General features: G+C 39.9%; 1 protein-coding gene across 1 annotated transcript in view; it reads right to left on the reverse strand.

Annotated features, from left to right (window-relative positions):
- Window positions 1-25,601, reverse strand: part of PCSK5 (proprotein convertase subtilisin/kexin type 5) — a gene marked incomplete at its 5' end in the record, with an annotated part of 182,677 nt that overhangs the window by 124,216 nt on the left and 32,860 nt on the right. The window contains one exon of the mRNA XM_084278334.1: window positions 7,916-8,029. Coding sequence (XP_084134460.1) covers window positions 7,916-8,029 — 114 coding nt within the window. The remainder of the gene's footprint in view (window positions 1-7,915; window positions 8,030-25,601) is intronic.

Consider the following 25,601-nt stretch of genomic DNA (forward strand, 5'->3'; position numbering starts at 1 on the left):
TGACCAAAAAACCCCCAAACAACAACAACAGAAAACCCACCCAAACAAAAAGAAACCCTATAAAATATTAGTTAAGTAGGTTTGATATTTAGCAGTCCCTTTCCTGAAGTATCTGCAATTTTAGTATGCAAACAATAGCAAAAAAACCAATAAAGTGACCATAAAGTGACTGTTTCAAATTAAGCTTTATAGTTAAATTACCTCTCCCTTTTTTCAGTAATGTTAATAGAGTACTCACTATTATGTAACCAGATACATTTATTACCAAATCATTGACAGTCAGGAAAATCTCTCCCAAAGCACGTATGGAAATTATTTCTGTATTGCTGCTTCTTGGTTTAATGAAAAGGGTGACCCAAGCCCTGAACAGCGCTAACTTCTGTTTTGTGTTTCCTGCACGCTTCCAGGGCCACTTACCTGGAAGTCAGAATTGAATGCCCCAAAGGAACAGACTGAACAGCCTATCTGGTGGCTCTGTCTTAAAACTATTTGCTAAACTAGTTGCACTAATAGTTTATTTTCAGTAGGTAAGGATAAACCCATTTCTACGGGTTTTTGATTATTTAAACTATGCAGTCATCTTCCAACAGGAAGTTAATTTAGATCAAATTGTGTATTACCTGACCTTACATTACTAGTTCTACCTTGTCCACAGGAGAACAAGAGGTCTGTTTTCACATACAGATTTGCAAAATAATGTTTTGACAGGCCTTTGATTCTTTCTAGCAGTGCTTCTACTCAAGTTAAGTCACAGATCATTTCTTAACTTTTTAAAATACTGAAAGCTCTATCTTTGCATGCAGTAAGAAGCACAAATACAAAAACTTCATGCAACAACAAAAGCAAGATATAAAATATGCAAAACACTTACAAGCATGCCGTGCCACCTCAGAAAGAAGAATGATTTGGCTTTGACTGTACAGATGGAAAGAGAGAACAATTCTTGGGAGGGCAATAAAGCCAGTGAGGTTTTCCTTAGATTGCCAATGACTGGCATAGGTGGCTTGGAAATAAATTTTCAGGAGGTTGTAAAGGAGGGCGACATGTATTCATCTGCCACACTGTTAGTATGTGTCAGGTGAAATTTTGTCCTGAATTCTTTCTCCCTGTACCTGGGCTTGTACTCAGACCTAGTGTTACCTCTCCTCTGCCCAGCCCACCCCATCAGGCACCTGTCACTCCTTCTTTTGTCCCTGCTGTCTTCTCCCACAGTCCCACTCGCCTTAGCTGACCTCATTAAGGGCCAGGCCAGGGACATAAAATCCTATTCTTCTCTCTGCCACTCGTGCTTGGAGGTGGAAGAGAGGCACAAGACATGGCAACTCCCCACTGATCTCATCAGCAGCACAAGGGAGGCAATTGGCCTGCCTAACTCTTCACCTCCACCTTATTTCATGGCTACAGGACCTTAGGAGACTCACAGTACTCACTGCTGATAAAGGCTTATTAACACCATTCTGGCTGCCGTCCAGAGTCAACTATACCGCGTCAGCGCAGGAGTGTCTTTCCCTCCCTGTGAATGCTGGTATAGCTCACCTGGGAGCTAACAAATGTAACTGGAGAGCACTATGTAGTGTACTGGAGGAATTTTCTGAAGAAACAAAGCTGGGTTCACGAGACCCTCTGCTGAAGCTCAAAGCAATGCTGACTTCACAGTCCTCATTAAAAGTGAAAAGTAAGTGATTTTTCCTAGTTTTTTGTTTCATTCAAGGCAGCCAGCTCTAGACACAAACAATTCAGATCTCATCAGTCTGCATGGACTGCTCTCAACTGCAGCATAAATTATCTGTCTATATCAGAAATCTTATGGTATAAATACAAAAGGATTACTGATAAATACTGGTTGATAAATTAGCAATTCTCAGCAAGTCTTTTATTTTCAACAGCTTTCTCAAAATCTCAGTAACATCACAGTACATCTATAATTGTGCAATAATATACAGCTGTCTTATCCAAGTAACCCACCAAGCATTATTCACCAAGTAATTTATAAACATTAGTTTCCACTATGGCTGTGTCACCTAGTTTTACTGTGCTATGATCCTTTTTCACCTTGAATCCTCTAAAATACTTTGCATTTGTGCCTCTGCTTGTCCTTCCAGTCCAGTTGTAGAAATCATGAATGCTCTTCCAAAAGTCCCCAGAGTTAAGTATAATATAAGCAGTTGGAGAAACACCACAGCTAGGCACTTTATCTTTTCTTAGGTTTACAGATTTCTATTTCTACTGTCTTAGATTTACAGATTTCACAGTATCTATTCAGAAGTTTTGTAAGAAAATTTGAGTTTTCCAGCAACTGAAATGCATTATATTTACCTAATATGTTATTCTTATTTTTAAAAAGACTGTGAATTATGATGTCTTTTACTCCTTTTCCATCATACTGCTAACTCTCAGAGAAAACTAGTGGACTACAGAGGTACAATGAAGCTTTACAAAAGCCCTTCTTTTGGGTTCCAAACAGAAATCTGTTAAGTCATCTGTTTTTAGTGCTCCTCCAAATCCACCTACTCTCCCAAAGCACAGTTTGTAGCTAGAAAGAAAGAATAATGAAAAATACTATGTGTTCAATTCCTGCCCAGCAGTAACTAGGTATGTAGGGTAGGAAGAACCTGGTAGGAAGTGAAGACTTCTCCATATTCGAGCATCCATCAGCAGTAGCAATTATTATTAACAATAGAAAGGATGATAATGGTACTGGAGGGGATTATCTTTGACCAATGTTGAGAAAGACTTGTGCCTGTCTGAACTGCAAAGACTTAGCATTTTTGTGGTCTAACAATGGTTTGTTATAAAATAAACTATGGCTAAATTATTTTTTTGCATTTATATTCTCATTCTGTCTTTTACAAATATGCAATGGAGCTCAGCATCACAGCAGAGCTAGATTACAGTTGCAGAAAGATCTGTTCACTTGCGTGATTCCAGTATCAGCTGACCACTATGAAGCTCTTCTGAAGTGGGGAGCAAAAAGAAATGGTTAGCAAGGACAGTATTATGACTGAAACATAGTAAAGTCTGGGTTAGTTATATTAACCGTATCTTGCACTTTTTTCTTTTCTTTTCTTATCTTTTTTTTAAAATATTTACCATCTCTAGTTTTTATGACCATTTTTCCATGCAGGAAAGATGAGGAAACTCATTAAACCAAGTGGCAGGTACAGTGAAATTGGTTCAGCACAAAGTCCCCTTAGTAATTCCAAAGACACTGTTGTTATTACAAGTTAAGTAAAAGCGTTTCAGATAGCATTCGGGCTTCAGTGCTGACTTTGACCTCTGTCAGTTATGCAAATCGGTTGTATATAGTTCATCCAGTTACAGACAAACAGGTTATTTTGTCAACATCCATGAAAGAAAAAAAAATTACTAGGTGTAACATGATGATACAGAGGTAAGTTGAGTTCTGGAGATGACATTAGAGCCTTAGATCTCCACTGACTCAAAATTTAGAAAGGGATAACTCTAGGCACCTTCTTTCCCTTTGATTTTACTTCTTTGATAGCAGTTCATTGTGAGCAAGCTGGACCCAATTCTGTAGATCAGTTCTGAATAACACGTAAACAGTTGAAAGTTCATGTGTTACATAGTCTATAAAAATACACTATTTTACTCTTAAGCACAGATGCCTCAAAATTCAGAGGTCATGGGTTTTTCTTCCAACTTTTCTTGCTTGTGAAGGAAGTAAGACAGAAGAAAATAGCATTTCCTTTGTTATTAGAAAGCATAAGAAGCTGTAATTTCTCAATAGATAATCCCCTGGTAATGTAAGTACAAGAACTCTAGTTCAGGTGATGAGTGGCCCTAGAAGCCACAGAACCACAAGGTACTAAATGCCTTTATTTCTTATCTCTCTGCTCTTTTTAGGAATGTGTTTAGAGTAAATGAAGAAAAATAGTGACTGAAAAAGACCTTTAAATTTGTTGACAGAATACTTCTTGAGAGATACTTTTAAACTTTGTTGTGGTTTTGCGTGGCAAGGTTATGCCATCCAGAGAATGGAGTGAGAAGACGTAAGAAACTCTGCAGACTGGAGGAGAGAGATTTCCCTGCAGCCTGTGGAGAAGACCATGGTGGAACGGGTGTTGCCCTGCAGCCCATGGAAGATGATGGGGAGCACAGATACCACCTAGAGCCCATGAAGAGACCCCATACTGGAGTGGGTGGAGACAAATGGATGACGCTGTGATCTGCATTGGAGCAAGCTCCTAGCAGGACCTGCAGCCCATGGAGAGAGGGGCCCACGCCACAGCAGGTGAGCAGGTTTCCTGGGTGACCTGTGATTCCATGGTGGACAAGGTTGGAGCAGTCTGGATCAGAGTGACTGCACCCCATAGAAGTGACCCATACTGGGGCAGTTGGTGAAGAGCTGAAGAAGCTGAAGCCCCGTGGCAAAGGACTTACGTTGGAGAAGTTTGTGGAGGACTGTCTCCCGTGGGTGGGACCCCATACTGGAGCAGGAGAGGAGTGTGAGGAATCCCCCTAACCCACCCCCCACCAGCTAAGAAGGAAAACAACTTGTGAGGAACTGATCAAAATGCCCATCCTCATGTCCCCCTGTGACACTGGGGGGGAGGATGGGAGAGAAATGATGAATAAAGTTTGCGTCTGCAAAGAAGGGAAGGGTGCACAGAGGTGTTTTAAGATCTGGTTACACTTCTCATTATCCTACTCTGCTTTCTGTGTGTGTATACTGTAGTGTAATAAATCAGATGCTTTTTTTAAAATTTTCATTCCATATTGAGTCTTTTCTTCCTGTAACACTAATTGTTGAATGATGTATCCCTGTCTTTATCTTGACTCCTAAGCCTCCCAATATATATTTTCTCCTCTGTCCAGCAGAAAATGAGAGTGATAGAGTGACTTTGGTGGGGATATGGCCTCCAGCCATGGTAAAACCACCACAGTGATGAGCGAAAAGAGAAAGAAGGCTTGAAATCCCCTCGTAACTTCTTGCCACAGATATCACACAAATGGAAATGTATTATTTCTGGTCCAGACAATTATCATTACAAGGGGTAGTACTTGTGAAGAAAAAGCTGGGGGAAGAAAACATCAATCAGATATTGCTTGACCAAGTCTTTGAATAAAAGGACTTGTGTCAACAAATCTGAACTACATTTACGGCCTGTTAGAGATTATGCCAGTTCAATGGCCAAAGGTATTGATCTTAACCCACAACGAAGTTACTTATTAATCCAAATGCAAACCTGTACATAATACTTTATTACTTTCTCAATAATAAATCTGCAGTCAGCAAGCTAAAAACCTCTTTCTGACACAGCAATGACTGAAACCATTAACTAACCTGAAATTCCTTTTTTTCCTTTCAACTTATAAAGGTAAATAAGATTAACGAATGTAGCTATGGTTACAATCAAAAACACAGTCACATGAGGATATCTGGTAATGACCAAAGTCAGTCCTGAAGTCAACTCATTCACATATTTTTAGCTATTCTCTCTGCTGAAATAGTGTACTTGCTAAAACTTTACTGATCACTTTTAACAAAATGTCAACAAACCACTACCACTACAGACATTGCAAATACACAACAGTTATTCAGTAGAGGTAAATGCAATCCATCAGGAATGGTCCCTTAGCAGTGGGTCTGCAAGTGAGGATTTTTCTTCCACAGGTAGAGAAATGAAAATACTCTGAAAGTTGTAGAAGACAAACAGTAAAGTCAATTTTCTGCCCTAAAGTGCTTTCTGTATTAGACTGGAAATTTTGGGACAGCTGTGAAACAGTGTGGCCAGACAACACAACTGATTTATAAACAGGAGACTGCTACCTTCTTGAGTAAAATAAGAAGCAACTGCTACAAACATCTACTATCAGTTAAATATCACCCCAATAATACAGTGCCACAAAATGCTAAAGTGGCACTAAAGACCCTGTCTACAAGTGTAGGTGCAACAAATTAAAAGATGTTTTGGACTAAAGCTGTTTTTTAAAGTGGACAATGAACCACTAAATTATCCTTAGATGCATTAACTGCAATTAAACAGAAGGAGAATCACTGCCTGAAAGATACAGATGTCTAATAGCTCAGAAAAAGTAATACTGAATCATTTTTCTATTGGAAGAGTCAGTAGTACAGTTCCTTAAGGACAATAAGAGGAATTTTGGAAGTAAAGTTATCACTTAGCCTGTCATTAAAATAGAAGAAATCAGGAAACTAAATAAAAAATTACTAGACTTTCTAGCAGATGACATGCTGCTATGATACATCCATGAAGACAAGGACTTTTGACTGAGTTTACTAGCAGCAATTGTTTACTGTTAGTTACCAAACTACCTATGATGTTTTTCCTTTTTCAGTATGCAACAACTAATTACAAGCCAGAATGTAATAAAAACTTTAAAATTACAATCTTGCTTATTCACCTGAAATCCTAAACCAATCTTTTGAAAGAAAGAGAACATCTGAAAAGACACTACTTACAGAAAAATTATCTTACACATTGCTGTCAGAAAGGCATATTCTCCTCACTATCTGCAGCAATTCAGTTGACCAAATCTTAAAACCTTCTTACTGTGGGCAACATAGGCAATGTAGGGAGAAGACAACATGCAGGGATTTAGAACTACATCAACAACACAGTAGAGAAAGAGAGAAAGTCTTTTATTAGACAAAATGGTGATGTGTCAGATGGAGTCAATTGCTTCTTAAACATAACCTTTTATTCTACTGGTGCATGAAAAACTAGACATGACCTGGCACTGTGGGCTCACATCTCAGAAAGCCCACTGTATCATGGGTTCCATCTAAAGAAGAGTGACAACAGGTTGAGAGAGGTGATTCTCCCCTTCTACTCTCCTCTCCTGAGGCCACACTCTTGTGGATTACTGCATCCAGCTCTGAGGCTGGATAGGAAGGACATAGAGCTGTTGAAGCAAGTCCAGAGGAGGGCCACAAAGATGTTCAGAGAGCTAGAGCACCTCTTGTATAAAGCCAGGCTGAGAAAGTTGGGGCTGTCAGCCTGGAGAAGAGAAGGCTCCAGGGAGACCTTACTGTAGGCTTTCAGTACCTGAAGGGAGCCTACAGGAAAGATGAACATAGATTTCAGAGCAAGGCCTGTTCTGATAGGGCATGGGGTTATGGCTGTGAAGTGAAAGATTCAGACTAGATTTATAGAAGAATTTTTTTATGATGAGGTTGTCCAGAGAGGTGGTGGATGCCCCATCCCTGAGCATTCAAGGTCAGGTAGGACCGGGCTTTGAGAAACCTGATCTAGCTGAAGATATCATTGCTGGGGAGTTGTATCAGATGGCTTTTTAAGAAGTTCCTTTGAACCCAAACTATTCTATGGTTTTCACCTTCCTAGGCAAAATAAGGATCTTTTTAAAATCACTCCAGGCTTTAACTACGATTATGAAATTTAAAAAAAAATAAATAAATTGCTTGGAAAACACGCAACTCATGTCAGACAGGAAAAAGCACATTTAATCCATGTATTACAACAAAGTATTTGTTCATCGCTACAAAGAATGTAATTATAAAATTGAAGTCAGTGTTTGCGGCTCCTTTCTCCTGTTTGAGGACACAAAAGAATTTATAGCACATTGATGCTGAAGCCAGTGAATTAAGCACACTGAAAACAAGTGGTTTCACTCCTCTCACAGGTAGTGGCTAAATTCCTTCCTTTTTCATTGCTGAATGCTTATCCCCTAGTAAGTAATTCCCAAGATATCTTGCAATCCGAAGCATTCATGAATGAATTCATTAATAAAAGTTTCCTACAGTAGGGCCCACCAGGAATTCTTTATAATACTTGTAAGGAGTTAATATACCTTTATTAATTACTTTTTTTTTTAATGCTTTTTCGGAACATACTATTCTGCCTCTTTTCAAAATAGAGGAGGCAACTAAATGCTAGCATGAAACAGAACCAATGACCTTGTATGTACTTACCATGTACCACATGCTTGGCCACTTGGGATCATTGAAATAAGTGGATTGGGTACCACCAGGTTTATAATCCCTCTTTATCCTTCTTTTAACCACCTGCTGTTGTATCCACTCCACCTGCCAACCAGGAAAACATATGGAAAGTATTAGGGTTCCATGGAGATTATCAAGAAATGTGTGAAATCTTGGGAAGTTTCCCATTACCATAGTCCAAGACATATTTCATATTAAAGAGTTCATTTTGGCAGTGTGAACACACAGCTCACCTTGGCATACTGTTCACTAAGGAATATGTCCAATTTAGTTAGTGTTACAAATCTCCCTGAACAAGTCTTAAATCCCCAGCTAGAAGGACGGTATGGGCTATCATCCTTTGAGTGCCATTATTTTATTATTTTTCATTAGAATAGTGCTTCTTTTGAATTTATAAAACCAGTTACTTTTAAAAGATATAGCAGACTATTACTGTGAGAAATTAACCAGATTTCTAACAGCATGGAAGGGTTTTCTCTTCTTTCTTTTTTATTTTTATATAAGTTTGTCCCTGAAAATAAAAACGTTCAGAAAAATATTCAAATGTTTTGCTTAACCAACATCTAAATCACTTCCACCATTTAAGAGTGAAAAAAAACCAAAATTAAACTACATTTTTAGGAAAGCAACTCCTTGTCAAGATTCTCTATGCCGGGCCCTCTGGAATGTTTTTTATACTAAATCCTCCCCAGGGCAAAGCAATTGGATACTAAGCAACAGGTCAACTTGTAACAAGAGAAAAAGAGACTGAAACAAACAGAAAATACAGGTTAAAAATCTAATTCTGAAAATTATATTCTTGTCTGTCTCCTCAAATATTTATGACACATCCAGAAAGGGCAACACCAAAAGTGACATCAATGTTAGAGTAGACAGGACTCTACAGTTATTTGTGCATCAGCTATTCTAAATGGGAGATAGTTGCTATAAATTTAAATAGCATAAACTATCCACAGAGAAACCCAAGTTATATTTACACATATCTAGTTTTCTGGCAGCTCATATTTCTGCTGAATTGTTTCATGAGACGTAACTATAAAAATTCAATTCACCTCTGTCCATGCAAGAGAGCCATTTCCTACTAGCAGCCAACTCTGCACCTTTTATTTGTGCTGTTTATAAATATCTGTGCATGCACACCAACATACAAATACTAAAAACAATGTTTGAAGTTCATAATTTCTTTGTCACTTGTGAGAGGTAATAGTAATGTTTTGCCTTAGCAGCTTAATCCCTCTAATGTGCATCCATGACTCAGCTTCAAAGCCTTAGACACACATAGGTTCATTGACATTAACAGAAATTTTTTATTGAGATCCATACCACACATCTACCATACCACTTTGGCCTTCCTTTTTGTTGGGGAAGACATCCCTGAATTCAGCATGAGAAGATTCCTAGGACACTCCTTATAGAGGCCAGGAGGGCTTCATGGTTTTCTTTTATGGAAAAGAAATTAATTTTTCCCCTTTCCAAGGATTAGCACTGGGGTCAAAGAGCATTGTCCTGGTTTAAGATGAGATAAAGTTAATTTTCTTTCTAGTAGCCTGTGTAGTGCTGTGATTTGGATTTTGGGTTTGCCAGGTAGTTGTAATGTCTATGCCAAGTCAAGGACTTTACAGCTTCTCAAACCCTGCCAGGCGCAGAAGCACTAAACCTTACAACTGCTTTAAAATGAAATCAACAACCCTCTTAACCAGATTTCTCCTCCACAAAAATTGGCTCAGTTATTACTGACTTTTAATGAACCCTATTTCCTTATCACTCGCTGTTAATACATGTGCTCATCTCCAGACCTTCACAACACCTTGCTTTTCTGCAAGGTTTCTTTCCTTGCAGGTAGCCAATACTTCCCAACACACCAGAAAACAACTGAGTGATATCCCATGTACCATTTGATCTCTGACTCTGCAGCCACCCGGACTGCTATTGACCTCTCTTCTTCTATTACTAGTCTTCAACAGGTCTGAATCAGAAACCATGGTTTTCAGAACTTACATAGATACACCTTCAAAGCCTTATTATGAGACTTGGGTCTCAGTGCTGGAAACATTCTCAACTGAGTAAGGACCTCGGGCTTCTATGCTGCAAGAGTATTTACTGTCGTCTTGACTCACCCTTAGCTGCAGGAATTAATTACACGAGCATGTTCCTATGTTGAGAAAGTTGTTAAAGTCAACGAATTTCAACACTGTACACCACGCCACGATGGTAAGTTGTTAGGAAAACTCATTCATATCTCGAGTCTGCAGGGAGGACTTACAAGTGCCTAACACCATCACAATCTGAGAGTATCACAGAATCACAGAATCACAGAGCATATGGGTTGCAAAAGTGTCCACAAAAAACAAAGAGATAGCCTCAGCCGAAGAGGATTAAACTTTCTACTGCTGCTATCTCTAATTTAGAAGCATGAACATTAATAGAAGAAGGTAGTCACCTAAGCTACAATTATCTAGAGAAGCTGTTAATCAGAGACCCGGGACATCTAATTTGACATTAGGGACTTCTGTGCATCAAGGCTCCTATAAGAACTACCATTAGCAACTGTGACCCGTTTTTGAAAAACATTTTTCTCTTGCAAATGGAGTCAGAGGAATATAAAATATTCCAGGACCCTGTGCGATGTAAAAGTTTGAGCTGACCTTCTATCATTTCTATACGGCTAAATCATAGAATCACACAGAATTTTAGGGGTTGGGAGGGACCTCAAAAAAATCTAGTCCAACACACTCCCCACCACCACCACCAGAGCAGGAGCACCTAAAGTAGGTCACACAAAAACATGTCCAGGCAGACATGAATGTCTCCACAGAGGGAGACTCCACAACCACTCTGGGTAGTCTGTTCCAGGGCTCTGTCACTGTCAAACTCACCCTCACAGTGAAAAGTTCTTCCCCATGCTCACATGGAACCTCCCATACTGGAGCTTGCACCCATTACCCCTTGTACTATCACTGGACATCACTGAGAAGAACCTGTCTCTGTCCTCCTGACACTCACCTTTTACATATTTATAGACACTGATGAGGTCACCCCTCAGTCTCCTTCTTGAACTGAGGGGCCCAGAACTGGACACAATATTCCAGATGCGGTCTTAAAAGGGCAGAGTAGAGGGGGAGAAGGACCACTCTAAACCTACTAACCACATCCCTCCTAACACAGCCCAGGATGCCACTGGCCTTCTTAGCCATGAGGGCACATTGCTGGCTCATGGTCATCCTGCTGTCCAACAGGACCCCTGGTCCCTTTCCCCTATACAGCTCTCCAACAGATCCATCCCCAAACTATACTGGTACCTGGGATGGTTCTGCCACGGATGCAAGGCTCTATACTTGCACTTTTATTTCAATAAATTTCTCCCTGCCCAACTCTCCAGCCTGTCCAGACCACACTGGATGCAGCGCAGCCTTCTGCTGTGCCAGCCACTGCTCCCAGTTCTGTGCCAGCAGCAAACCTGCTGACAGTGCACTCGGTTCCCTCACCCAGGCCACTGATGAATATACTGAATCGTGCTGGTCCCAGTACCAACCCCTGAGGAACTCCACTAGATACAGGCCTCCAGTTAGACTCTGTCCCATTGATCACAACTCTCTGACTTCTTCAATCAGCTCTCAATCCACCTCACTATCCGATCCTCCACACCACACTCCACCAGTTTAGCCGAAAGGATGCTGTGGGAGACAGTGTCAAATGCTTGACTGAAATCAAAGTAAACCACATCTACTGCCCTACCATCATCTATCCACCTAGTTATGTCTTCATACAAGGCTATGAGATTGGTCAACCTGACTTCCCACTGGTGAAACCATGCTGACTGCTCATAATGACCCTCTTATCCTTGAAACAGCAACAAGGATAAGTTGTTCCATCAGTTCCAGAGATGGACATGATGCTGACCAGTCTGTAGTTGCCCAGGTCCTCCTCCTTGCCCTTTTTGAACTCCAGAGTGACATTTGCTGTCCTTAGTCCTCAGGCACCTCTCCCATTTTCTAAGATCTAGCGAAGATGATGGAGAGTGGCCTTCCACCAGCTCCCTCAGCACCTGTGGGTGCTTCCCATCCGGATCCATGGATTTATGGAAGTTCAGATTACTTAACTGATCCCTGACCCAGCCCTCATCAGCCAAGGCAAACTCCTTGTTTATCCTGACTTCCTCTCAGGCATCAGGGGTCTGGGGCTCCTGAGGATACTCTCCAGTGATACAGACAAAGAAGGCATTCAGTAACTCCTCCTTCTTGGTATCCTCTGTCACCAAGGCACCCATCTCATTCAGCAGAGGGCCTACATTGCCTCTAGCATTAGTTTTGTCTGCAGTGTATTTGAAGAAACCCTTTCTGCTGTCCTTGGCCTGCCTTGCAAGGTTTAACTCCAAGGAGGCCTTCACTATCCTAGTTGCCTCCCTACATGCTCTGACAATGAAAGGGGTTCTCCTGAAAAGAAAAACTGCAAAACTCTACTGTTGTCAAAATATGTTGTCTCCATTAATTGACTGCCTATTCAGCTGCAAATATCTGCTGACCATTCACAAGACTGAAATGTAAGCCAGCATGGTATTTGTGGAGACTGATATAAGCATACATTGATGCCTCAAAAAGCTACCAATTAATTCCTTTTCTCTTGTTTTGCTCATTGAAGACAACACTATCAAGAGTATTTATCAGAGTTATTTAGTCCAGGCAATCATAAACACTCTATCACTTCACAATTCCAGTTTATTGGAACAATAATTTAACATACAAAAATTTTCCATATATGTGGGTATTTATGTACATGCATATATTTTTACAAGAGCTTGTATCAATGGTGTCAATTTGCAAGCCTCTATGTCATTAGATCTTAGTGGGGTATGGATAAATATTTTCTGTATCTACCACTTTGTAATGAAAAAAGTATTGTACTTCCGATTATGTATCTGTTGAAGGGCCTGCACTTATTACATGCTGGCCGCTGTCCATAATTCCTATTTCTTCAGTTCCTAGAAAAGTTAGGGAAAACATATGAAAGAGTAATTTTGCTGAAAGGCTGTGCAGCTTGCATGAGCAGACCCAAAGCCAGAAAAAGAAACATAACTACTTGTCTTCCCATAAAATCTAATGACAATTTTATCCATGCATAAAATTACTGTAAGTAAAATAGGCATTTGAATTTGTACAAATATACAATGGAATGGTATGTAATACATATTTCAGTTGGAAGGGGCCTATAAAAATCATCATCTAGTCCAACCACCTAAGTACTTCAGGGCTGACCAAGTTAAATCATGTAATTAAGGGCATTGTCCAAATACCTCTTAAACACTGATAGTCATTGGGCATCTATGACCTCCCTAGGAAGCCTGTTTCAGTGTTAGACCACCTGCTTGATAAAGAAATGGTTCCTCATGTCCAGTCTAAATCTCCTCTGATGCAGCTTTGGAACCATTCCCACATGTGCTATCACTGGATCCTGGGGAGAAGAGCTCAACACCTCCCTCTCCACTTTACCTCCTCAGGAACCCGTAGAGAGCAATGAGGTGGTCCTTCACTCTCCTTTTCTCTACACTTGACAAACACAGTTTAAAACATTAGAAATCACTTTAAGCACTACAGATATCCACATCAGTGAAATGGGGTAGTCAAAATGACCATTACCAGTCAGTGTCTGCTAGGAGATGAGGTTCTCAGGGCAGGATGCTAGACAGAGTAACCTAAAACTGCATCTGTGATCGCAGTCCTGATTATATCCTTGTCTGGACGATTCTTAGCAAACACCTTATACTGAGATTTGCTTATTAGTTGTTTTTATTCTGAGGATGTACTTATATAGCTATCTAGTACCTAATTAAAAACGTCACAGGAAGACAATGTTCCTATCTGAGAAGTCAGTGCATAAAATTTGGTTTACAGAGAACATCATTGTTATATAAACAGAATAGATTACTTCACTGAGGCATAGGGCTTGGGGGTTTTCTCTAATAAATGAGAAGAAATAACTTGCCAGTAGTCTTCAGTTTAAGTTGAATTGTACAATCACTGAGTTATATTAATGAACATAAGGTCAAGACTCAGTGGCTATTTTAGTATTCTGACATATATTTCCTTTGAGTATTTTATGAGTATTCATCCACACGTCACTGTCAAATGCCTGGTATATTTTGGATTTGTTTGATTCTGTAATAAAAGAAATCATTTGTATAAAAATATTTTCTTTTAAAAAGTGTCCACACTTTCTAAACCAAAGGCCTTGAAGGAAAATCTCTGGAGTAATTGATTATACAGATTCCATAAAGTCACACTTACTGAGGGGGAACAGTGCACTTTTTCCCATTGACTTCAGCTTTGAAAGTTCCATTTCCTGAATGTCTAGAAATCAAAGCCAAACCAGATTGGAGACCAAACTATTTAAAAAAAAAATAAAAATCACCACTTTCAGTCTCTTCACTTCAGCACTCACAGGGTTGTTCAGTGCACGATGCAGCTCTTCTTCCTACATGGAACACTTCTGCAGCATAAAAGCTGCTCTGAGCTAATTCAAGCATATCTCTCTTTTATTCTCTTTAAGTACTGAAAAATTTAATGAAATGTTATCTCTGTGTGAAACAAAACTACTTTTTACCATTTTCACTTTCATTGATTCAATTGAATTCCTCAGAAAGAAGCCCCATGTAAGTATGCTGCAGTAAGACCCTCCTCAAGTGTAATAAACTGTGAAAAAAAGTTTGAAAAATAGAAAAAAATTTAACATGCTGAAAAAAAAATCCACTGATTTATCAAAGCAGTGTGGTTTTTAACATAGACACACTGGAAATTTGTGAAAAACTGATTTCTCAAATATGTTATGACAAAGTTTGCTTCAACAAATATTTTCAAATTTGCAATGAAATGTCATCACTATAAAGGAAATGTTACAGACAAGCTGGACGTGTGTTCCTTTCCATTTTGAGGAAAGCATGCATGGGGTACACCCCCCCCAGCTCTGAAGTAGGTTATACATTCATATCATAATCTATGGATTGCAGAATTAAACATGAAGGTGTGGGTCTTCAGTCTATGAAGTTACTTAAGGTGCCACTCCCAAATGTAATCATGGCTTTATCCTTTGTACTGCCATCATTCAACTCAATCTGTCATACACCATTAAAATGAAGTTAGAAAATCTTGCCCAGAAAGCAGGTGCAACAGGAACATTCTAGGTTAAAGATTAAAAGAAAGAAAACTCAGATAAGGGACACGGAAAGCATCACCAAACAAGAAGAGAATCTGTATGAAGCCAGGAGGGATCAGAAAAAGTGGCCAGACTTAATGCGGGAAATTGGCATTGGACAGCATTGGAGCACTTTTACATGGAGTTTGTCTGCAGAGGAATTAGCCTGGTCAAGCATCCTTTCTGCTCGTGGGGAAGGTTTCATGCCGCATCTGGCACATTTCGTTCTTCACTTGCCTAAGGAACCCCGATGCTCACATACATTTGAGTTCTGATAGACCCAGCTGGAAACAGACAGCAGTGAGGCTGACACTCTCAGAGGCAGAACACGAGACTCTGCTTAGCCCAGAAGAGTCCATAGGAGAAAAACTGTTTCTTACACTTCTTACTCTAGAGGGAAGGAACACCATCCAGAGTGTTCTTGACAGGTTAGAGAGGTGGGCCATTGCAAACCACATAAAGATCAACAAGGCCAAATGCAAGGTCTTGCACACAGGTTGGGGCAAATCCAAACATGGATAAAGGCTGGGTCATGAGTGGATTGAGAGCAGCCTTGAGGCGAAGAACTTGGGGGTAATGGTGGATAAGAAGCAGAGCAAGACCCAGCAATCTGTACTGCTCACAGCCCAGAATCCTTGGCTGCATCAGAGGAATTGTGACCAGCAGGTCAAGGGGAGGTCATTTTCCCCCTGTACTCCAATCTCATGAGACCCCACCTAGAGTACTGTGTCCAGCTCTGGGATCCCCAGTGCAAGAAAGACATTGAGCTACTGAATTGAGTCCAGAGGAGGGCCATGAAGATGAGCAGAGGGCTTGAGTACTTCTCCTACAAAGACAGGCTGAGAGAGCTGCAGTTGTTCATCCTGGAGAAGAGAAGGCTTCAGGGACACCTCATAGCAGCATTCCACTACCTAGAGGGCCTACAGGAAAGCTGGAGCTTTGACTGTCAAAGAGGTTAGGGTCCGAATGAGGTGTCATGGTTTTAAACTGAAAGAGGGTAGCTTTAGATTAGACATTAGGAAGAGATTCTTTATTGTGAGGGTGGTCAGGGACTGGAACTGGTTGGCCAGAGGTTTTGGATGCTCTCTCCCTGGAAGTCTTCAAGACCAGGTTGGATGGGGCTTTGGGCAACCTAGTCTAGTGAAGGGTATCCCTGCCCATGGCATGGGGTTTGGAACTAGATGGTCTTTGAGGTCCCTTCCAACCCAAACAGTTCTGTGACTGTATTATTCTAACAAAACCAATATGCATCTTAGTGGTCGTGTCATTAAATTTTCTGTGACACAAGATCTACTTTGGCATATTACTTGAAAACACCTTTTTGTATTTCACATTGTAATCAAAACTAAAAGCCAATACATTTAGGACCAAAATGCATAGGAGAATACACAAATATCAAAGGGGCATATCCTGGTTATTTTGCAATTAAGACAGAAGACATTACTCAGGAATGCAGGAGAAGTGACTAAAACTGTTGGCACACCTCCTGTTGCCCATGTGCAGAGTCACAAAAGTGAGACCTCAAAAAGTTGGACTTAAAACCAATTTTGTGGGGTTTTAAAATTATAATTAATCGCAGAACTATTTTCCTAACCTGTCAGTATTCTCTGACTCACAGTTGGAGCAGACAGTTTGTACCATAAAAATAGATAAAGACAGTTGGGTAAAGTAGCTGTTGACATAGGTCAAGAGCATGGGAAATTATTGCAGATACCATTTCACAAACTGTAGGGGTCTAAACTTGGTTAAAAAGTCAATGAATCCAGCAGTGCTAAGTGATGCAGTCTTGCTGATTGACAAAGTGCTTCTTCAGCAAGGGTCAATGACAATCCACAATCAAAGTTGATGTAATTATGCTACACATTCTGCAAAAAGCAAGATAAAAAAAGAAACAGATACTAGGACAGGCTAGGGAGAGAAAAGAAAAGAAGAAGAGGAAAGAAGGAAGTAGATAATGCTTGAAATTACCACTTAAGGCCAAAGAAACACATCTTGCACAACAGCAGGGTAAACTACCACCACCTGACCATGAAACAAGGCTGAAATTCAATGCACATTTTTCCACTTCTTAGCCACAGAAAAGTCACTCAGTCCTGATATGAATCAATTGGTTTCCACCTACTTTGCCATACACAAGTAATTCATTGCAACACTACAGCCCTAATTCCACATCCATGAGATAAAATGATCCACGGCTGAGCATTTTAAGATATCTGAAATACCCTTTTGCTTTTCCTCTGCACCTTTCCTACCCACAAAGCTCAGACCTCTTCACAAATAGCAAGACCTATCAGCCTTCAACTGTGCATGGCAGCAGTCTTCTTCCTACTTCAGGAGCAAGACTGTAGAGGAATAAGCTGGGAAGAGAAAAGGGCACAGCCCAGCTAGCAATAGAGATAGAGTCTCTGTTAATATTAGCAGTAATTGCTGCTGAGAAGGACAAGCACCATACTGGAATTCTGGAGAAGCTCAGCATGCCTGCTGTTGGGCAGAAATGATGTCCCAGTAGAAAAGCCAGGAACAATGAAAGGCAAAAAGACCCATATTTGATGTCCTTGGGGAAGCCTTGCCAGGTTTTCTATTCATAGGTGTAACTATATCAACAGCTGAGTGAATGTGGCTACAGTCTCTACCCAACTTCCCCTCTTGAGTGTTGTACCACAGCAGGCCACAGAGCAGTTCCAAATTACAGGATGAAAATCACACAGCAGCTTTGTGGCAGAGCTGAGAACAAGTTCCAGGGAGCCTGGAATAGCTCCAGCTGTTGTATGCAAAGCATGTCTCTAGCAGTTTGGGATTTTTCCCTTCTCCAGATCTGAAGTGCCCTAACCAGCTCAGATGTTCTGGTTCAGGTTCTAAAATAACTCAGCCTGGGAAAGGTGAGGAAAAATCTTCGCTGCACCAGAGTAAAAGCAACTCATGTTTATACAAGGTAGTTTATAATTTATAGCCACAGGTCATACAACTCACCTCGTAAGAGCTACAAGGCAACACAATTCAAAAAAAAGACCTCTGTAACTGATAGATCTGCTTGATACAGTACCTAAAGCTTACACCACTAGATACAACATTGGTATATCCAGTCTTAGGACAGTATAATTGTCTACAATTTCAATACACAATGAGGATTAGTATTAATATCACTCTGAATACACACTGGTATGGCATAACTCCATCTAACTTAGGCCTAAAATGGATGATGCTAAATTCACTATCCACTTGGCAATAAAACTTTAAGATCTCTAAACTTAATTAGCTTTGGAGTCTAACATCTGGCAGTTGAAATATATTGTGCTTTATGTTTACATTACTGTAGAAATTATGATATACATTGAAAAAAACTGTAGAAATTTCTGATGGATTTTTTTTCCTTTCCTTAGGCTAGTCCTGCAACTCTTCTCCTAAATCGTTTTAGTCCTTCAGACTAATTTAAGATAGTCTTGAATCATTTACTAAATGACTTCTTAGGAAGACAAATCTCTCACATGGGGTCAAATTCAAATGTCAAAATTACCAGTGTAATTCCAAAGGTATTGGTTCAGTCAAGGGTTTGCCATGGCTTCTGTTGCCATAGTTATCCACTGCAGTTCAGCAAATCCACTGAGAATTAGTGAGATAGTAGAAGTATTCCATAATTAAGTGATACATAATATCAAACAGTGGTATATTGGTTTTGCCAAAGCAAACACTTCTCCTGAGTAGACTCCTCACTGTCCAAAATCCCCTTGAAATTGTCGTCATATAATATTGTTTCTTTCTGCAGAGGACAACGCTATCACCTACTACTCGGTGTATTCCCAGCTTGCTTTGCCAACAAGGTATTTTTTTACATTTTTTCCTGCCATGGAAAAATATCAGTCATAAAGCATGTGCTGAATACCAAATCAAGCAGGTTTCTCACCCGAGTACTTTAAACCACAGGAAAAGTTGAATCCCATTTGGGTTTTTTTTTGGTTTGTGCCTGTATCACCTAATCATAATACGAGGATCCATTATATTTTTCCAAACCAACCCTGTTTATAACATACACTTAGAAGTAGGTATTGAAGTTCAGAATTGACCCTAAAGTCCTCATATCAAGCTTCAGATTTTTTACACCACTCTGTTTCATTAGTACTTTGGCATTTCCGGTGCCCATGTATCACAACTAGATAAATACTTGTCTGCCTTTCACGGCCAGCATGTTTGTCTCAGGTCTATCAATTTTAATCAAGAGAGGGATATTGTTAGCATTGTCTCCTCTGGCATAAACTGTAGGGAAAAAAAGAAAGAAAACCCCACAAACCAAGAGGGAAAGATCCTATGTCTTTTTACATCACTGCTGTCTTAATCTTTCTTTTCCGCAGCCTGTGATCTAAACTCCAGCATCCCTCTTTCTGTCCTGAATTCCAGTCTTGGAGCTGTCAGTGAAGTTTGCTGCTATTAAAATATTGATTGCTGCAGCTCCCATGCATCTTCATCATCACCATTTGAAATAATCTGAAATGACCTGTGACAGACATACAGATCCAGACTGAGGAAACATTGTGGTCCAATCCCCCAGGCAAATGAAGAAGGACCAGAAGTTGCTTTTGCACATTTAGTAGACTGAAGAAAACAAATGTTTTCACAACTGAAGTACTATTCCTACACCTCACAAATTGCTGGCAGTGCTGCCAGTGAGGCTCTATCTCTCAATTTCTGCAAGTCAGACCACATAAAAGTTGGAGTGATACTTGATTAGTGAACCTGTTGGTTACTTCTTTTATTTATTTTAAAGCCCTGGCTGAAACAAGGGCAACATCTCAGCTTTGCAACTCTTGAATAGTCCCTATACACAGTCTAACATTAGAAACGTGCCAAGAACAGTCAGTTATGGATTACTTTTTCTGTGCTCATAATTCACAACCCTTGTCATATTATACATTGAAGAAAAGAAAATAAAAAGCATTATTTTCATGGCTATCATTTGTAAGATACATTTTTCAACTGCACATACTAAAGCTTTTTGGTCTCCAGTCAGACTACTTATATGAAGTTGCAGTGTGGTCTCTGCAGTCTCGCCAAAATTTCTGTTATCTATGTTTATTCCATTTGATAGCAATCTTTATGAGCTGTTTCTACTTTGTCTTCTGTTTGGATAAAAGGACTTTTAAACAGTCTAATATAAATGTGATTCTTTAGAGGATTACTGCCTATGAATACTTGCTGTACCAGTAAAACCTTGTTTCTTCTGACCAAGAGAATCTTTGAATGTGCAAAAACAAGCACCTTCTTAAGTCTACAAGCATAAACTTTATTTGATATGATCTAGAACACAGAGATAGCTGCTCTTGCCAGGGAAGACATTCCAGGAGCTTCAAAAAATAGAACAGCTTTCCTTCGTGTTCCTATTAGTACCATTACTATATCTCTGTATGATCTGTCTGGTTTCTTTACCTGCTCATAGGAAGGACTGAAAGGCAAAACTGGTGGATTACCAACACATGTATTATGATCAGACAACAGCTTGAAATCAGCTGACTGAACTTTTTTTTTTCACTATTTTCCAGGACACTGTTAAAGTACAAAGAAAAGAGATGGTAAGAAAACTGTCTCTCTCAAATGTGACAGTGTTATATTACTTAAATGCCTTTTTCGGACCTCATCAGAGTGTATCAGGGCTCATAAAATGACAAGGAAGTTTACCCTACATCTGCTCTGAGCAGGCTTGCAAATTTCACTGCTAGCTTCCTGTACACACTGCAAGGGAAGCATGTTGACACAGCAAGGACCCAGGAAAAAAACAGAAATATAATGAAGAGAAAACCAAATCCCCAAGGAAGTGGTTCTGGGAGGTGTTCCTAGCTGAGGAAAGGGAAGTTTATCATCCTTAGGTCACAGTGTCCAAACACCTATGCTGGTCATCAAATTGCTATAAAGGAGTACTCAAACTCACAGACAGTTACAGCAATGTCAGTTGACTGTAAGTTGAAGCTAGATAACCTCAGATAAAGCAAAAAAAAAAAAAAAAGAACATCTTAAAAACTTCTGGAAACTCTCTGTTGCTAATAGTGTTAATTAAAATGGGAAGATTTCTAAAAAGCTAAGCTGTACTTCAAATAGAAATTGATTCTGGTAAGCCACACGACATCTGGTCAAAGCTGGCTTGACTAGATGACCGCAATGTTTCCTTTTGGTCTTACAGACTGTGAGTCTATTGGTAACTGTAGTTTGGAGAAATAGTTTCATAGGAACACCCTGGAAAGCAGAAACCTGTTTAGAATTCAGAAATTCTGGTTTTATTATAGGATCAGAGTTGTTGTAACAGCTACTAATGAAACAGTGGATTGTGTCTGTGTTCAGTAAGCATAACTAAAAAGAAATCTTTTATTTGGATCCTCTACAAAAGCAAAAAACGATACTCTGGCCTTTATATTTACTTAGAACTTCAGCATCGTTGGGAGTGACAGCATTTATGCCCCCTCAAAAAGGGGGAAAAATGTCAAAGAATAATCTAGGTTAAACACAGCTTATGTAAGCAACAGCCAACACACCGATGGATATGACTGCTTTAAGTCGATTATATGGAATGGATTTAGAATGAATTTTTTATTTTACTAAAATGTTGTTTGCACTCATGAAACCTTCTCCGTGACACCAAGAGAAACAGCACTTGCTGCTCATTTGCCATTTGCAGATTTTCTTCAACGGTCAGTATTGTTCCCATGTCACAGGTAGGGAGTCAGAGGCATGAATGAGTGAAGTTGTATGATGACGGAAGGCCACACGCACTCAAGCAGCACAGCTGTGAACAGGACATAGCTACTTGGCACCCTCTCTGAGCCATTAGAACTTGCAGGTGAGGATCTGCTAGAGTGAAACAGATCAGCCATGGAAAACAAGTGGCTTTCCAGTGACACTGACTTTTTGAAATGGTCCTAAAAGACAGGACGTTGTTGCACAAAAAATGTTGCAGGGAGGTGATTATTTTGCTCTGCTTTGGGAAGGGATGTCTTTCCAGCTCCCTAGCCCTTTAATCACCTTTCAATAATGGTAGATATGACAAACTACCTATGTGTATCATGATTTCTTGCTGTTCACCATTTAGAATAGCTGGGTGAGATAACAACCACTAGAATTAAACATAGCCTTGCCTGTCAGAAGCAGACAGACAGATGCATTAAAACGTTGATGCATTACATCAGGAACACATGATGCTGCCAGAAAGTTTTCCAAATGCAAGAGAGGGGAAAAAAAAACACCCCAAACCTGACCTTTAATCCATTTTCTCTATGAATATCCTGTACTATAACCAACATTATCAGTATCAGATGAAGCTGGATCCCCTCAGGAAATGGTGTGTAGAAGCTGTTCTGTCACATTCCTAGACAGTCTGCTCTGAGATGCTCCTTTCCAAAATGTGTTTTGTTTCAATCTCTCTCTCTTCCCTGATATATTCTGGCATTTGGCCCTGCAGGATCAGCTTCTTCCAGAATGATGCATCTTTCCCTGGTTCAAAACTAGTATCTGTCCACTTCCTCCTTTTACAGCTTTTTCTAATATCCAGCAATTTTATAGCCCAGTAGCCAAAGCAGCAACTTGCTATCTCTCTGCCACTAGCAATGCAAACTGACTCTAAAAACAGCAAGAACACACTTAGTATAACATGAGACCATTGCAGCTGTCACAGCTGCTGTCCTCTTTGGCAAGTTCTTAGAACACACATTAATAATGAAATTACTAATTTGCCTTACTTTTTATTAAAAATTTCATCGCCATATCATTTTTCACCCATAAACCCACTTTGGTGTTAAAAAGCACAGGAGCATGTACTGCTTTACTGGAACTGTAAAGAAGCTCAAATGTTATTAACACCTACTAACGTCCACGGGCTAAGGACTGCCAAGCAATTTCCTTTCTAACGATCTGATTTTACATGTTTATAACTGATATGATGAAATAGTCATCTTGCAGGTTAAAATTCCCACACATAGATTTACCCAAAGTGCTTTTGTCATCATTAAGGCTGAGGAAAATCCTTTAGCAGTTCCTGAATTGTGACAGGAATGTAACACCCTTTTCCTTTTTTAGGCTGCAAATGGATTTTCCTTGGATTTTTGCACTTAGAAAATAAAGCTGCACAAGCCTGTGTGATCTGGCTGCATATGTATTTTATGTCCCTCATTGAATGGTCCCACTTTGAATGAGGATGAGCACTCCCAGCCTGCATGGGGACAGCCAACCAGGCAGATGTGCTGTAAAGCAAGAAAGCAAGTCACATGTTTAGAAATTCTGACAGAGGTGCTCCACTCTTATCCGAGAATGGAAAGATTTTAGAAACCATTTAGATGACTCAAGGTACACAACATCCACCTAATGATATCTAATTAAGTTATCTACACAGCATCTGGCATACATCTTGTATACTCTCAGCAAAAGTGGCTAGGACCTCTACTACTCCCTGCTCAAATCAACTGCTGACTGAAAACTCCCAGAGTGCTACACCAGACTGGAGTGCTTGCTGCTCAAATAATTTCTACAACTTTTGCCTCTTTGCTTGTGATGCTGAAGTGTCCTCTGATGAAGCAATGGATGGGCAGAGGTTTTTTCCTCACCTTTTTTAATTATTGCATTAACATACAGACAATTTCATAATTATGATATCATAAAATGTTCTAAAACCTATTCTAATACCTAAAGAATAAAAAATAGGAACTAAAAGAAGGGCAACAAGGATGGGGAAGGGTCTGGAGGGGAAGTCTTATGAGGAGAGGCCTTGGTTTGTTCAGCCTGGAAAAAGGAGGCTGAGGGGAGACCTTATTGTGGTCTGCGGCTTCCTGACAAGGGGGAGTGAAGGGGCAGCACAGATCTCCTGTCTTTGGTGACCAGTGATAGAACCTGAGGGAACAGCATGAAGCTGCAACAGAAATTTAGGTTAGATGTTAGGAAGAGGTTCTTTACTGGCATGGTGGTTGGGCACTGGAACAGGGTCCACAGGAAAGGGGTCACAGCTCCGAGCTTCACTGAGTTCAAGAAGCGTCTGGACGATGTGCTCAGTCCCATGCTCTGACTTTGCTGGTCCTGTGTGGAGCCAGGTGTTGGACTTGGTGACCCTTATGGGTCCCTTACAACTCAGGGTATTCTATGATTCTAAGAAGTATTCACAACTGATTAACTATATCCTAAGTACTTTTATTTTCTAGAGTAAGATTTCAAATGCTAAAGCCAACGTTAAATTTGCAGTTAAGTCTAGTAAGACATTTTTCTGAATTTATCCATTGCTGGGATTAGCACAGCAGCTGCAGAAAAGACCGGTCTGCACAAGAAAACTGTGACCACTATCATATATGAATGGGATAGATTTAGGCTTTAAGATACCTGTGTAGTTTTTGTTCAGGTTCCACTAGTGACAGAGAAGAGAAAACACGTACAAATCTTTTCCCTAATTTGTCCTTCAAAAAATTAAAGAGGTATGTTTTAAGAGTCAAAACGCCTCTTAAATCTTAGACTGAGATTGAAGGACTGTATAATGTTCACTTGTACATATATTTGTACACAGCAAAAGTAAGTGCTGAAGGGAGTTTTTATCTCCATCACACTTAAAGAACATTTCTATGGATTTTTCAAGTTTTCTGGATACATTTCTGAAACAAGATCTAGACTACAATCACAAATATTGCCGCTGATCCTAATCTCTGCCCAACATGTTTGCTATAAAGAGAATGTATTTTAACAGCAGAAGACAAATGATGAAGCAAAAGCCAAGGAGTCCCGCTGTCATGACCCCCAAGTTCACCAAGTGCAGAGAGGTCACAGAACACTTTTTTAAACAGTTCTAAGCTAAAATCTAGCTAATTTTTTGATGTATTTAATCCCCATCTTGTTTAAGACGTTGCTCTGCAAAATTCAGATCATGTCACTTCTTTCTATTTTATTATTTTTTCTCTTGATAGAGTGAATCCTTTGCAAAGCTCTGGGCAATTGCCTTTTACTCTTGCCTCTCCAAAAACCAGAAGGCTCCAAATACTTCAGACTTGGGATCAATGAAATCTCCTTCATTTTCAATATTCTTGTTTCAGAAGATTTTAGCTACTTGTCTGAGAGATGGACAATTCTTGGAGATCCTCTTTAGAGTCAGCCAACACCTTTCTCATTGACGATGAAGTCCAGAGGCTGTAACAGCAGCTCTGTAGCAATCCCCATAAACGGCTGAGTGCTGGGATTTGATATCTGACAGCTGGTCTGACACTGGGCTTTTGTGATGTTGTGCTAACTTGATAAAATGGGTGGGGCACTGAGGTTTTTCACAGCTTACTACTAGTAAAAATCTTGTGCCAAGTCTTTTCAATCCTGTTGTCTTGCAACTTCCCTACTCATCTCATTACCAGCTTAAGAAAATAGCAGGAGAACTCAATCCTGTTGAACAATGGAAATTTTTCATTCCTCAAACCATTTGCTACACTAATTAGGAGGAGAGCCAGTTAAAATCTCTCAGCTAATCTCCATTTCT

The sequence above is a fragment of the Gallinula chloropus genome, assembly GCF_964237585.1.
Source record: "Gallinula chloropus genome assembly, chromosome: Z".
Classification (NCBI taxonomy): Eukaryota; Metazoa; Chordata; class Aves; order Gruiformes; family Rallidae; genus Gallinula; species Gallinula chloropus.